We start from the raw sequence: 12,698 nt of genomic DNA on the forward strand, positions 1-12,698 counted from the left end.
CATTGGTCATTGTTAAAATTCTTGAATATATATATATATATATATATATATATATATATATATATATATATATATATATATATATAATTATTTTCATTCTGTAAATAAATTTTCAATTCTCTGAACAAATATTATTAGCCAATTTTAATCAATTGTTTGGCTACAGATTTATAGATCTCACAACTAAAATTTTATTGATTCTAATCATTTGTTTGGCTACGATCTTATAGATTTATAGATCTTCCAACTGAAATTTTATTGATTCTAACCTTATTTCTAACTTAAAATGCTAACAAAATCTAATAAATTAGGATCTGGTGATAAAATATGAGAGAAGATCTGATCCTAAATTAATTTCTTATAACCATACAGTAAAAGAAAATTTGAGATAGGATTTTAGCGTAATAAAATACCAAAATCTCTCTAAGTAAATCTGTATCATATCTCCTTTGGTTCAAAAGTCATTTTACTTTTTCTCAAATATGACATTTTTTCTTTTATTTTTGGATGAACTGTGATACTGTGGGGTTGAGGAAAGAGGATTCTGTTGGAATGAGAGGTTAGTGAAGAGAGGTGGGTAAATTTTATTTTATTTTTTATAATTTTTATTTATTTATTATTATTATTATTATTATTAGTATTATTTGGCTATTAGGGATTGTGATGCCACGAGAGAGAACAAACACCCACTTATAAGGGTGTGGAAACCTTCCGCTAGTAGACGCGTTTTAAAGCCTTGAGGAAAAACCCAAAAGGGAAAGCCCAAAGAGGACAATATCGACTAGTGGTGGATCTGGGCCGTTACAAATGGTATCAGAGCCAAACACGGGACGATGTGCCAGCCTTCTCGCTGTTCCACCGAAGGGGGGTAGACACAAGACGGTGTGCCAGTAAGGACACTAGCCCCAAAGGGGGTGGATTTTTGGGTGGTCCTACATCGATTGGAGGAAGGATAGAGTGCGTGTGAGGACGCTGGCCCCGAAGGGAGTGGATTGTGATGTCCCACATTGGTTGGGGAGGAGAACAAACCACCACTTCTAAGTCCCATTGGGGTGGATTTCGAGGTGGGTTGGAGAACAAACCACCACTTATAAGCGTGTGGAAACCTTCCAAGCCCGAAAGAGAAAGCCCAAAGAGGACAATATCTGCTAGCGGTGGATCTGGCCCGTTACAGTAACTCTAAACTCTTCTATTCACTAAATTTTAAAAAAATGATGAAGTAGCACTAGTTGACTTTAGGAATCTTATTGAAAAATAAACTCAGATATAGTCGGCAAAATCTTTTGTCGAATTGAAACAGGGGTATATGTTTTACCTATATGGAGAACAACTAAAAGAGGGTACCTTAGACACATATTATCGACAAATCGATATTTGCTTAAGTGCTCCTGATACACGGATTCAGACAACAATTCCAAATTTTGATCTCTTTCTTTAATGTTTGCTGCTTTTTCAATCTCGACACAAGAACAACATTTTTTAAAGAAAGTGTTAGTTGGTATTTTCAAGTCTCTCAAGCTATAGGAAGCTCTCAATTCCTTCATCAAAGTTGCTGAACTTGACCCTCTAAACCTATAAAGGAATACTCAATTTGAAGGAAAAGAAACAGTAGATAGAAATTCGATACTTACCCCAAAATTTACCCAAAATGAATTTTCTTTAATTGGGAACGTTCTTAAGCTTATTTCTCTTTGTGATCTCTATGGAAACACTTCTTGGAGGAGCAGAAACTGATTGAGATTGGCTTTGCTCGATAAATTTATGTGTTGGCTTGGATTTGATTTTCTAATTTTCCTTGAAGCTTGTCGATAGTGGATTGAATTTGGGGAATTGTTTCTAGGTACTTTCAACACTCGATTTCTTCATAGAACTTTTGGGTAATCTTGTTTAGAAACCATAGGAACAAGTTTGAAGAGAAATGATGGAGAATTTCTCTCGAATTTGGAAGAAATTCAAGAGTAGGAGCCTCAAAATGTAAGCACTTAATAGCTTGCAATTGGGAGCTTAACCTTCCTCCATTATTGTTCTATACTAATGCCCCCAACTTCAACTTTATAGGAAAAACTTCCACCAACGTTGAAACCTTTAGAATCTTCGTGATTTGGAGATTGAATTGTTTAGATAATTCGTTGGAAATATCATCTCCGATCACCAAGCTACCGACTTCCAATTTAAATTCTGATTGTTGGATGTGATGACCTGTGAACGTTCTAGATTGTGTACAATTTTGGAGGAGATCCAATGGCTAGTTTTTTTAGTTTCGATGAATTTTGTTCAAAACTTCAATGTGGAAGTTTGGAATCTTGAGCAAAATGGCATTTTCGTAATTATCCATATTTTCAGAGGTATTTTGGTACTTTGCTATTTTTTTTAATATTTTAATATTATTTTTCTCAAAAAGTTCATAATTATTCTAAACAATCTTCCTCCTTGGTCACTTCTTTAAATTACTTCTACATAAATAATTAAAAATTTGGAAATTTTCCTTAAAATTGAAAAAAAAAATGACTTTTTGTCCTTCAAGGTTAGTTTTTCTTCCTTAAAATTACTTTTTATAGTATTAGGTCTTGCTTTATCTTGTTCTTGCTTAATTGTCTTAATTCCTTTTGTTAGGTGAGGCTCCCACAAGTATTGAATTCGAGTCCTGATTCACTTAGGATAAGTTGGTGGAAAAATATTAAGGTCTTGCCAAGACATTCTTCACATACACTATCATATTTGATATGATCCAGACATCTCAATCATTCAGTATGAATTTTAAGAAAAATCGGTTTCATTTATTCTTAGATGGTTACAAATTTTGGATGGATCATAATCTAGAGTTCTGGTATTTCATTAATGTGTTTTTATGATTTTTTTATTTATTTAAGGTTACATTTACATAGTGGCTTATTGTGTCCATAAAATATGAATGTTACAACTCTGAAAACGACTCATGAAAGGTCAAATACCTCATTTTGAGACTATATAAAACGATGTATGTTGTGTTTGAAAAGTAAACTCGAAAAATGTAGTAAAAATAGTATTTGTGCTTTCTTTTCGCCACTGACTAAATTTATTTGCAACTCTATGTAATTAAGGTTGCATGTTTAGAATCATTTAACCTTGACTTGAAGGAGTGATTTTGAACCTCAAAGAAGTGATCTTGTCTTAGATATTTAATCAACAAGGTAACCTGAATTTTACTTTCACTTGGGATGATTACTTATCGTTTTGAGGTTCTTAAATATATTTAAATCTAAAGGTTTTATTATTCAAAACGATTGTTAGATCAAATTCCCACGAGCTGCAATCATTTGGAATGAAATCAACTTGATTTGGAGGGACTAGGAAGTTGCGTATCAGAGCATTTATGAGTGTTCTTAAGACTTCGCACAATTGATGTCTTGTCGAGAAATTAAACTCTCACGTAGTATCACAGATATGCTTGTCCAAAACATATTGTTTGTGGTCGGATAAAAATGTAGAGCAAGCGGACGCAATTGCCAATCTAACCTACGTGCATATGCTATCTATCTATGTCAAATTGCTTTCCAAATGTTTTAAAAAAAAAAAACAACAAATCTCACCGTTTTTTAAGAGGGGGACTTAGAGACTTGGGCATATGTCTCCATGTCAACGACGACCCAAATTTTAGTTGGTTAACTTACTTAAGAGTAAGAATAAATGTCGCCCGATCGTGTTTCAGAGTCCTAAAAGAATATGATTGTGGCATCATAGCCCTAATCCAGGTTTGGCCCAAAGTCAATGTTTGATTGACCTAGCAAGCCCAACCCATTCACTTGCCACCATTTGGATCATATTTAGATAAGTCATTTAACCGAATTGACTTATAATCAAGTCAACCTAAAATAAATATGTATAATTTTGTATGCACTACTTTTTAATATTTTTTAAAGATCTTTTTATAATTCATATAACATAGTTTTTAGTTAATAAAAAAAAATTTTAAAAATTTAAAAAATGAAAATTTATAAATATCAATAATTTTAGAATGTAAAATTAATTAAAAATAAATAAATTAGAAATATAAATTTATTAATTCTCGATAACCCTAAATAATTACGTTCAATTGATTAACTCAACGGGTTGGTTGAACCAAGGTCGACCTAAGTTGGACGCAAACCTTGATCCAATGGGACCGAAGCAAGCTAGGGTTTACACTTTTTTTTTTATGGACCGACCTCATGGTGAATCTAATTAATTATAATTTTATCATATATATATATATATATATATATATATATTTTAAAGCAATATTGTAGTTTTATAAAAGGTAGAATATTTATATATTAAAATATGGGTTTTGTGCATTTTTTTAAAATAAATATTGTATGTTATTAATGAATATTCCTCTCAACTGAAATGAGGGGAGGTCCCAATCTATAAAAATATTGAAGAAATAAAAAAGAAAAAGAAAATAAAAGGTTAATGAATAAACCTTTTACAATTTTTAAATAATTAAAAATACTTATTACTTATATTATATTCACATCCCTGACATTTTGTTGTTTTTTTTTACTTCTCATCGGCGTTCTTTACGATAGAGTGAAAATGTTAATTTATTCTTTACGTCGATATCATACCATTAAGTTAGAGATAAGAAATTTTCAATAAAAATCTTGCCACGTAGATAGATATTTAATATCTGGAATCCAACTCTTATAGGTTAAGTTTCAATTATGCCATCAAATTCTTAAAAAATTTATATTTACTTTGAACTATCAAATGTGTTTTAGTGAGTTTTATTTCGATAAATTAAGAAGAAAATTAATATGTTCGGGGGCGGATCACGAAATCTTGGACTTATATACAAGTCAGTGATTGAACCTTGTACTTATATACTTATATATATTTGATTTTGTAATGTTATAATATGTTATTGATTTTTGAATTTGAATCGTAATACAAATTTTTAATTTTGTATTTAATTGCGTAATGATCAGTATTTTAGAGAAAAAAAAAAAAAAAAAACTCCGATGAGACAGTACGCGACTTCGAATCCTCAGCCGCGACGTCTAAACTGTGAAAAACAACCGTGAAAGCCCTCACCGACCATAGTATATCCACCCAGAGAGGGTTGATGTCGTGGGTCATCACCTTCAAAGAAGGAATTTGAAAATTGAATTTTTGGAAGAATCGCCGATCTACCTCCACGAACGTCCAACAATCACAAAACTTCGTGGGAGAGAGAAGGAGAAGGAGAAGGCGACAGAGAGATCGGGAAAGAAAAAGGCGTGAAACGACGTCGAAAACCGTCGCACTGAGGAAAGAGAAAATGGTGCAAGAGAATTGCGCCGAGTCAGGTTTGGAAGACGAATCCGATGAATCCAGGTCGAACTCGAATCAGATACCCGAGGCCCAAATCCGTCACGGCCCAGTAGCCAGATGCCAGTCCATACCGCAACCCAGAACCCAAGCCCAACAGCCCAACAAAACCGGCCTGCAGCCAAACTCACCAAAAGCCCAGCCCACAAATCAAAGCTCAGCAAGCTAGCTCACCTGCAGCCGACGACCCGTGAGCTAACCCAAATCAGTCTGCAACTCACGCCTCGACTCGATGCCAGCTGCACGACGTGGCTCGCCCTACTACTGTCACGTGTCGCCCCGCGGCGCGAGTAGCCCTTCGGCTCAACTCGGCCTGGACGGCGCAGCGGCAGCTCCAGCGGCTTCCTCGCGTATTTGGCTCGGCTTTCCATTTTTGACCCGTTTTCCACCGTTTTGACCCTCCCGAACTTGTTTTTGGCCCCGATTAAGGTAATTGAAGCCGTTTTAGACTCGTATTTCACATTGTTAGTTGGATTATTAATTAAAATGTGAAATACTAATGAAAGGTGACTAACTGTATGATAGAAAGCGAGCCCCGACAACCTTTAGAGCAACTCACAAGGAACGAGAGCCTACGTTAATTAAATTAGGGAGTACTTCAGCTAAGGCCAACCAAGTAAATGCCTTAGTATAGGATAGGCTAGAAATTGTATGAGTTACAATTTATGATGTGAGCTATGATGATGTATGAGTTGTATCGTATGACGTCGTATACTAGTATATGATGATGTATGAGTTATGATGTTTGATGATGTGTGTAATATATATTTGATGTATGATGTACATGATATACCTTATGCACTTTATGGCGATATGATGAGTATGATGATTGCATGACGTTTGTCTTAATATGCTGATATGTTCCATATTAGGCATGTTATATGATGATGAGTGTCATATTGCATTATGTCGATAGACCGACATAGAACACAACCCTAAAAACATGAAAATGATATTAATATAAATATCCAATGAACATGTGTTACTTGATGTAATAAAGAGATGAGAAAAGAGGGTTGTGTCACAAAAGATGTTAAGACCGGAATTAGAGGGACCTCATGTATGTTGTATGTACTTAAGCATAGGGCTACTTCCCCTAGAGATGATGTGTGCGGACGTGCACAGTATGACGAGTAGGGTGATCATGGGGAACATGACACCAAGGGTCCTGCTGACCTTCGGACGTCACTACAGAGTAGCTTGACTAGAGAGGGTCTAGGGGGTGTGCGACCCCCTGGAGATTCACACTCGCACGTGTGGGTCGTGTGTAGGGAAGTTGTAAGGATTTGAATTTTATTTATTTATTTATTTATTTTTAAATTTTATGTTTGAGATTTTATTTTTGCTGCAAAAAATGAAAATATATTATGCTATACATTTATTCTCACCGAAAAAATGCGCGATTTCCGACAAGAAAGTTATTACCTTAATGAAAACGTTATGAGACCCTTTATATTCCTATGTTCAACCTTTCTCTTTCCTTAAAAATGATTCTCTCTCCAAACTTTTCTCTCGAAACATTAGGGTTGCTATTTCGGAGAAAGGATTTAAGGGTCTTTGAGAGAAACGGAGAAGGCTACGTTGTCATCGTCGGCGAGTCGTCGGAATCGGGGAGACAGACCAAAAGCTACTGAAAGAAAAATAATTCTATCTTTCCCATATTTTAGGGTATAAAATCGATGCTTTACCCTCTTTTTGGGGAGAAAATGAATGCTTTCCAAAATTAGGGTTTCGCTTTATGGCGGGTAAGGAAGACGCAGGTTGGAACCGGGTCGGGTGCCTCTAAAACAAGCCCATGGACGAACGCGCGCCATGTGCGTTTCGGCCCAACACAGATGTGCGCCTGCAGCTCTGCAGCGTGTACGGCGGCTCGACTTATCGGCTCGGTATTTCTATAATATATCGATTCCTAGGTTTTTGGCCCTTCCATAGCTGTTTCCACCCTTATTTTTACCATTTGAGGTCAGTATGGTTCCTAACCGCCAAAGACAGATTGTGTTTGGGGTTTACTTTGATAAATAGCAAGAGGTTTAGCTAGGATATGTTATGAAAGGTTTCTAAACTTTCATGTGATTCTTATTGGGCGTAGTGTCGTTGGGAATTAGCTTGTTGTGAATAACTTCGGCCAAGGCCATCGAGGTAAGTGACCTTACTGGTAGAGTTAGCTTATTACGTGTTGTATGATGGTGCGTGCCCAGTGGCCTCTGCATGCACTATATTTATGTGATATGACTATGTGATGTATAGATTTTGTAGACTGTTGACTGTTTATGTTATGTGATGTATGGATTAGGTTGACTGTTGACTGTTATGTTATGAGACACTTATGGAATTAGAACGTATTTTCATGTCATGTGATGTAAGTTATGTAATATGTCATATAATGTAAGTTATGTGATATGTCATGTAATGTAAGAAATGTTAGTAATGTGTATGTAATGTCATGTTAGGTATGTTAAGGGACCTCATGCATATATGGATGTCACTTGCATCTGGATACTTCCCCTTTATGTTATGAAAGAATTAAATACGATATTTATGTTTGTCATGATATCATGCGGGCCTTTTCTGTTTTGTGGTGTTCGGCGACGTGTAATACGTTGTGCCCGACCAAGCCAGGCCAAGGGGTACATATACGAGCCCGCCTAGTGGATCCATGTGCGCATACATGGGCCATGTGTGAAGAAGTACCACATATCCAACCCTACCCAAAATAGAAAAGCACCCAAGGTCATGTAAAGTTTACTAAAAGGTAGGTCCCGCTCATATGCTGCATGTGTTTGCATTTTCTAACTCCAAGATTAGGGTGACTTAATGAGTATTTCATAAAATACTCAAGCCACGTGCTACCAACATTTTTCAGGTAGAGGAAAGACGTCAATGTACAGTTGACGGTGGAGCTAAGGATACCATGGAAGTGGACGAGTGACATTTTTAGTAGTGTACGTTTATTTGATTGTTTTTAAGTTAAAACATTGAACATTGTTTTTATTTAGATTTTTTGTTTGAGTCAGTTACTGAAAGTTTTATTTTCGGAGATATGTTTGTTTTGAATTTTTAGACCTTTATGAAAGATTTTCCAAAGTTATTTATGATGAGCTCTAGCGTAATGAGTTATGTACAGGGTGACATAACTAATTAAGTTTAGAAAATTAGGGGCGTTACAGAAGTAATACACATCATAGTAGTTCGAGACGGGAGGTCGCCCCTAGATGAGTAAGAGATAGGTCCCCAGAGCATGATTACATATGTTTGCATTTGCATGACCCCTTATAGTGAGGTCACTTGCTGGGTATTCTTCGAAATACTTAGGTCGTGTGCCAAATCATTTTTCAAGCAAAGGAAGGCGCACATGTATAGAGGACGACAACATCGCGAGCAGAGACTGCAGCACGTGCATAAGGTAGACTCATATTTAAATTCTTAGTCTTAGGTTAAAATAGGTTGTTTTGCATCTGATCGTTTTAAATTAATTTATATTTGTTCTTATCTACCATAAATTTTAATACTTCATATTTAAGTACGTAAGACCATGACTGTGTTTTCTAGAGAAGATGATGTTTTTTTTTAAGAATTATATATCCGCACAAGAGATAAACATAAGACGTTAGTAGCAACTTTGAGTACGTAAACCGAAAAAAAGAAAAAAAAAAACGTGGGAAGATGTTCGAAAACATTATATTCCAAAACTTGGAGAACAAAAACGATATGAATATGGAAGAGCTCCACCAATAACACCATCCCATTTGGCTTCACATCTATCAATCTTGGAATCAACAAACGAGTGGCAGAAAAAACTAGAAAAATTAAAGAAATGGGTCTCATTCACAACAACAAACTCATTTCCACGACAGTCTTAAAAAAAATCCCATGTCTGTCTCTCTCATCATCCAATCCAACGGTCATGAAAAATCAGAGAAAATGGAATAATCCCCAGCCGAGCTGATGGAATCTGGCATGGTCCACGTTGTGTCAGGTGGCTAATCCGGCACGCATGGGCGTAGATCGGGAATTTGTTATAAAATTAGTGTTCCAATGGAGCGATGGTGGCCATGCGGCTGAGTTCTGCCATTTTTGGCTTCAAATCCATTGGCTAACCGATCCCCACTATGTCTCTCTGTTTCCCCTTTCCTTCTCTGTTTCTCTCTTCCCCTAATTTGCCTCTTACTCGTTCATTTACTTTACCCTCTTCTCCTTCATATTCTTCCTCTTCCTCTTCCTCTTTCACTCGTCGATGCAGGGGTCGAGGGTTCGATTCTTTCAACGCTATGTATTCTTGTCGTGTTTTTAGCGGCTATGGGGCGGGGGAGTTCTCGAGTGGGAGCGAGGAAGAAGAGGAAGACGAGGAAGGGAATGGTTCCGATGAGGAATTTGTGATGGGAATTCAAGAGCCTCATGATATTAATGCCTCTTCTTCTCGGTTGCCCGATCGTTGGGACGTCTTGGGGCTCGGACAAGCTATGGTAATTTTTTGTTTTTGTCTTTTACTCTATGTTAGGAATCACGGATTTCCACAATAGTATGATATTGTTCGTCCTCCCCTCGAATAAAGTACACCATAGAGCTTCTTCTGAGGTCTACGGAGCTCTCGAACAGTCTTCCCTTAATCGAGTCTCGACTCCTTTCTCTAGAGCCCTCAAACAAAGTATACCATAGAGCCTCCCCTGAGGCTTACGAAGCCCTCGAACAGTCTCCCCTTAATCGAGGCTCGGCTCCTTTCTCTAGAGCCCTTAAACAAAGTACACCATAGAAACTCCCCTGAGACTTACGGAGCCCTCAAACAGTCTCCCTTTAATCGAGGCTCGACTCCTTTCTCTAAAGCCCTCAAACAAAGTACACCACAGAGCCTCCCCTGAGGCTTACGGAGCCCTCAAACAGTCTCCCCTTAAACGAGGCTCGACTCCTTTCTCTAGAGCCCTTAAACAAAAACAAAGTATATCATAGAGCCTCTCCTAAGACATACGGAGCCCTCGAACAGCCTCCCTTAATCGAGCCTCGATTCCTTCTCTAGAGCCCTCAAATAAAGTACACCCTTTGTTCGACACTTTTGAGTAGAAGCTCACAATTTCTTTGGTCCACAATTTGGTAATTACTACTGATTCTCTATAGTTACTCCATAAGTTAGTAACTTATTCTGTTAAGTCTATTAACAATTACTCTATAAGTTTCTGACTTATTCTACTAAGTCAAGTTTATAAGCTCACTGTATACGTTGTTTATACAGGTAGATTTTTCGGGAATGGTAGACGACGAATTTCTGAAGAAACTGGGATTAGAGAAGGGTTCAAGGAAGGTTGTAAATCATGAGGAAAGAGGGAGAGTATTGCGGGCGATGGACGGTCGTAGCTATAAGGCGGCTGCAGGGGGATCACTTTCCAACAGCCTTGTGGCATTGGCAAGGCTGGGTATTAGACCCATGAAGGGCCCTACATTCAATGTTGCTATGACTGGTAGTGTAGGGAGTGATCCATTGGGCAGCTTCTACAGGTCTGCCTGCTGTTCTTCCCTATATAGATATCAGTTCATCTTATAGTGGCTATCAAACTCAACGTGTTCATCCTTTAATTTGTTTCATAGGACCAAACTAAGGCGTGCAAATGTCAATTTTCTTTCTCCTCCTGTTAAGGATGGGACGACTGGAACAGTTATTGTTCTTACTACTCCTGATGCTCAGCGAACAATGCTTGCATATCAGGTAAGCATCGATTTGAACATGGTCGGAACGTGTATCGAATATTAACTCGTATCGAATGTTGAACTTTTTGGGGTTGTTCTTGATGTGTTGATATTATATCAGGGTACGTCTTCCACTGTGAATTATAATCCAACATTAGCTAGTGTAATTAGCAAGACAAATGTATTCGTAGTTGAAGGGTATTTATTTGAATTTCCCGATACAATCAAAACGATTCAAAAAGCGTGTGAAGAAGCGCATCGGTGTGGAGCTCTAGTTGCGGTCACTGCTTCAGATGTCTCTTGCATTGTAAAGCATTTCGACGATTTTTGGTAATTTTCTCACTTCAACCTCGGTTTATGGTTTCATGTCTAATTAGAAATCACTGACTCTCCATTATAGTATGATACTGTCCATTTTGAGTATAAGCTCTGATGACTTTGCTTTGAGCTTCCCTAAAAGGCCTCGTACCAATGGAGAGATCATTCCTTTAATTAGCCAACGTGGGACTACTCCCTCCGAACAATTCTCAACAATATCTTTATCTAAATATAATACGTGCGTTTTCGGTTGAACTATCAGGGAAATTGTGGGGAACTATGCAGATATAGTTTTTGCAAACCACGAAGAAGCAGGAGCTCTATGTCATTTCGACTCAAAGGAAAGCTCGATATCAGCAGTAAGGTATCTAAGTCATTTCGTTCCGCTCGTCTCAGTCACGGATGGGAACAGAGGTTCATACATAGGTGTTAAAGGAGAAGCGGTGTATATACCACCTTGTTCATGCGTACCTCTCGACACTTGTGGTGCGGGAGATGCGTATGCATCTGGTATTTTGTACGGTATCTTGCACGGAGTGTCGGATTTGAAAGAGATGGGAACGTTCGCAGCCAAGATCGCGGCTAGGGTCGTCGAGCAACAAGGAACTCGTCTAAGGGTTCAAGACGCCATGGAGCTTGCAGATGCATTTTCTAGCTTTCAGACTGATATTGGCTCATCACATGTGTAGCCAACTTGATCCTCTCAAGCCATCTTCCCTTATAATAAAGTTCTCTTATCATAATTATATCTAAATAAAGATAGAGATGGGTAAAGATGTGCTTGTAGCTGCAACATTTCACTTGTTAATAAATGTTTATATTGTTTTTTTTATTTATTTATTTAATCTTAATGATATGAATTAAAAGACATCAATCATACAGTATACTTCAACGAAGATGCGAAGAAAAGGTTGTTAAAATTATCAAAAGATGTTTAAATTCATGCCAGATCGAAAAAGAATGAAGTTTGATTGTTATAAAAAGGAGCATTTGTGCTTTCTTTAGCCAATTGCTAAGTTTATTTGCAATTCTATGTAGTTTAAGTTGCATGTAGAATCCTTCAAACTCGACATGATCAATCTTATCTGTGAAGTGATTCGAATCTCAAGCAAGTGTTTTTGCCTTGAGATATTTGATCAACAAGAATCATTCAAGCTAGACGTGATCGATCTTGGTTGTGGAGTGATTCGAATCTCAAACAATGTTCTTACCTCGAAATATTCGATCAACAACGGAATCTTATTCCTTATCTTTCAATTAATTTAATTAAAAATTAAAATCATTTAAATAAATAAAAAAAGTCATTGATATTTATTTTAAATAAAAAAAATCTTATAATATATAAATTAAATTATTTAGAAATTTGTATAATTATT

The 12,698-nt window shown here is 36.9% G+C and overlaps 1 protein-coding gene across 1 annotated transcript; it reads left to right on the forward strand.

The window, feature by feature from the left end:
- The first annotated feature begins 9,358 nt into the window (after nt 1-9,358).
- Nucleotides 9,359-12,153, forward strand: LOC111439542 (uncharacterized sugar kinase slr0537-like). The gene is made up of 5 exons (XM_023077159.1): nt 9,359-9,791; nt 10,553-10,815; nt 10,906-11,023; nt 11,126-11,334; nt 11,585-12,153. Exons 1-5 carry the CDS (start codon nt 9,438-9,440, stop codon nt 12,009-12,011), a joined length of 1,371 nt encoding a protein of 456 aa, XP_022932927.1. The 5' UTR covers nt 9,359-9,437; the 3' UTR covers nt 12,012-12,153.
- The last annotated feature ends 545 nt before the right edge of the window (nt 12,154-12,698 follow it).

Source organism: Cucurbita moschata, unplaced genomic scaffold, assembly GCF_002738365.1.
Source record: "Cucurbita moschata cultivar Rifu unplaced genomic scaffold, Cmos_1.0 Cmo_Scf00096, whole genome shotgun sequence".
Classification (NCBI taxonomy): domain Eukaryota; kingdom Viridiplantae; phylum Streptophyta; class Magnoliopsida; order Cucurbitales; family Cucurbitaceae; genus Cucurbita; species Cucurbita moschata.

What these genes read in the sequence shown, in the direction of transcription:
- LOC111439542 (XM_023077159.1), top strand. Translation starts at nt 9,438, where the DNA reads ATGTCTCTCTGTTTCCCCTTTCCTTCTCTGTTTCTCTCTTCCCCTAAT. An exon ending in TGGGGCTCGGACAAGCTATG is followed by an intron (nt 9,792 to 10,552) that starts GTAATTTTTTGT and finishes TTGTTTATACAG; the next exon opens with GTAGATTTTTCGGGAATGGT. An exon ending in GAACAATGCTTGCATATCAG is followed by an intron (nt 11,024 to 11,125) that starts GTAAGCATCGAT and finishes ATATTATATCAG; the next exon opens with GGTACGTCTTCCACTGTGAA.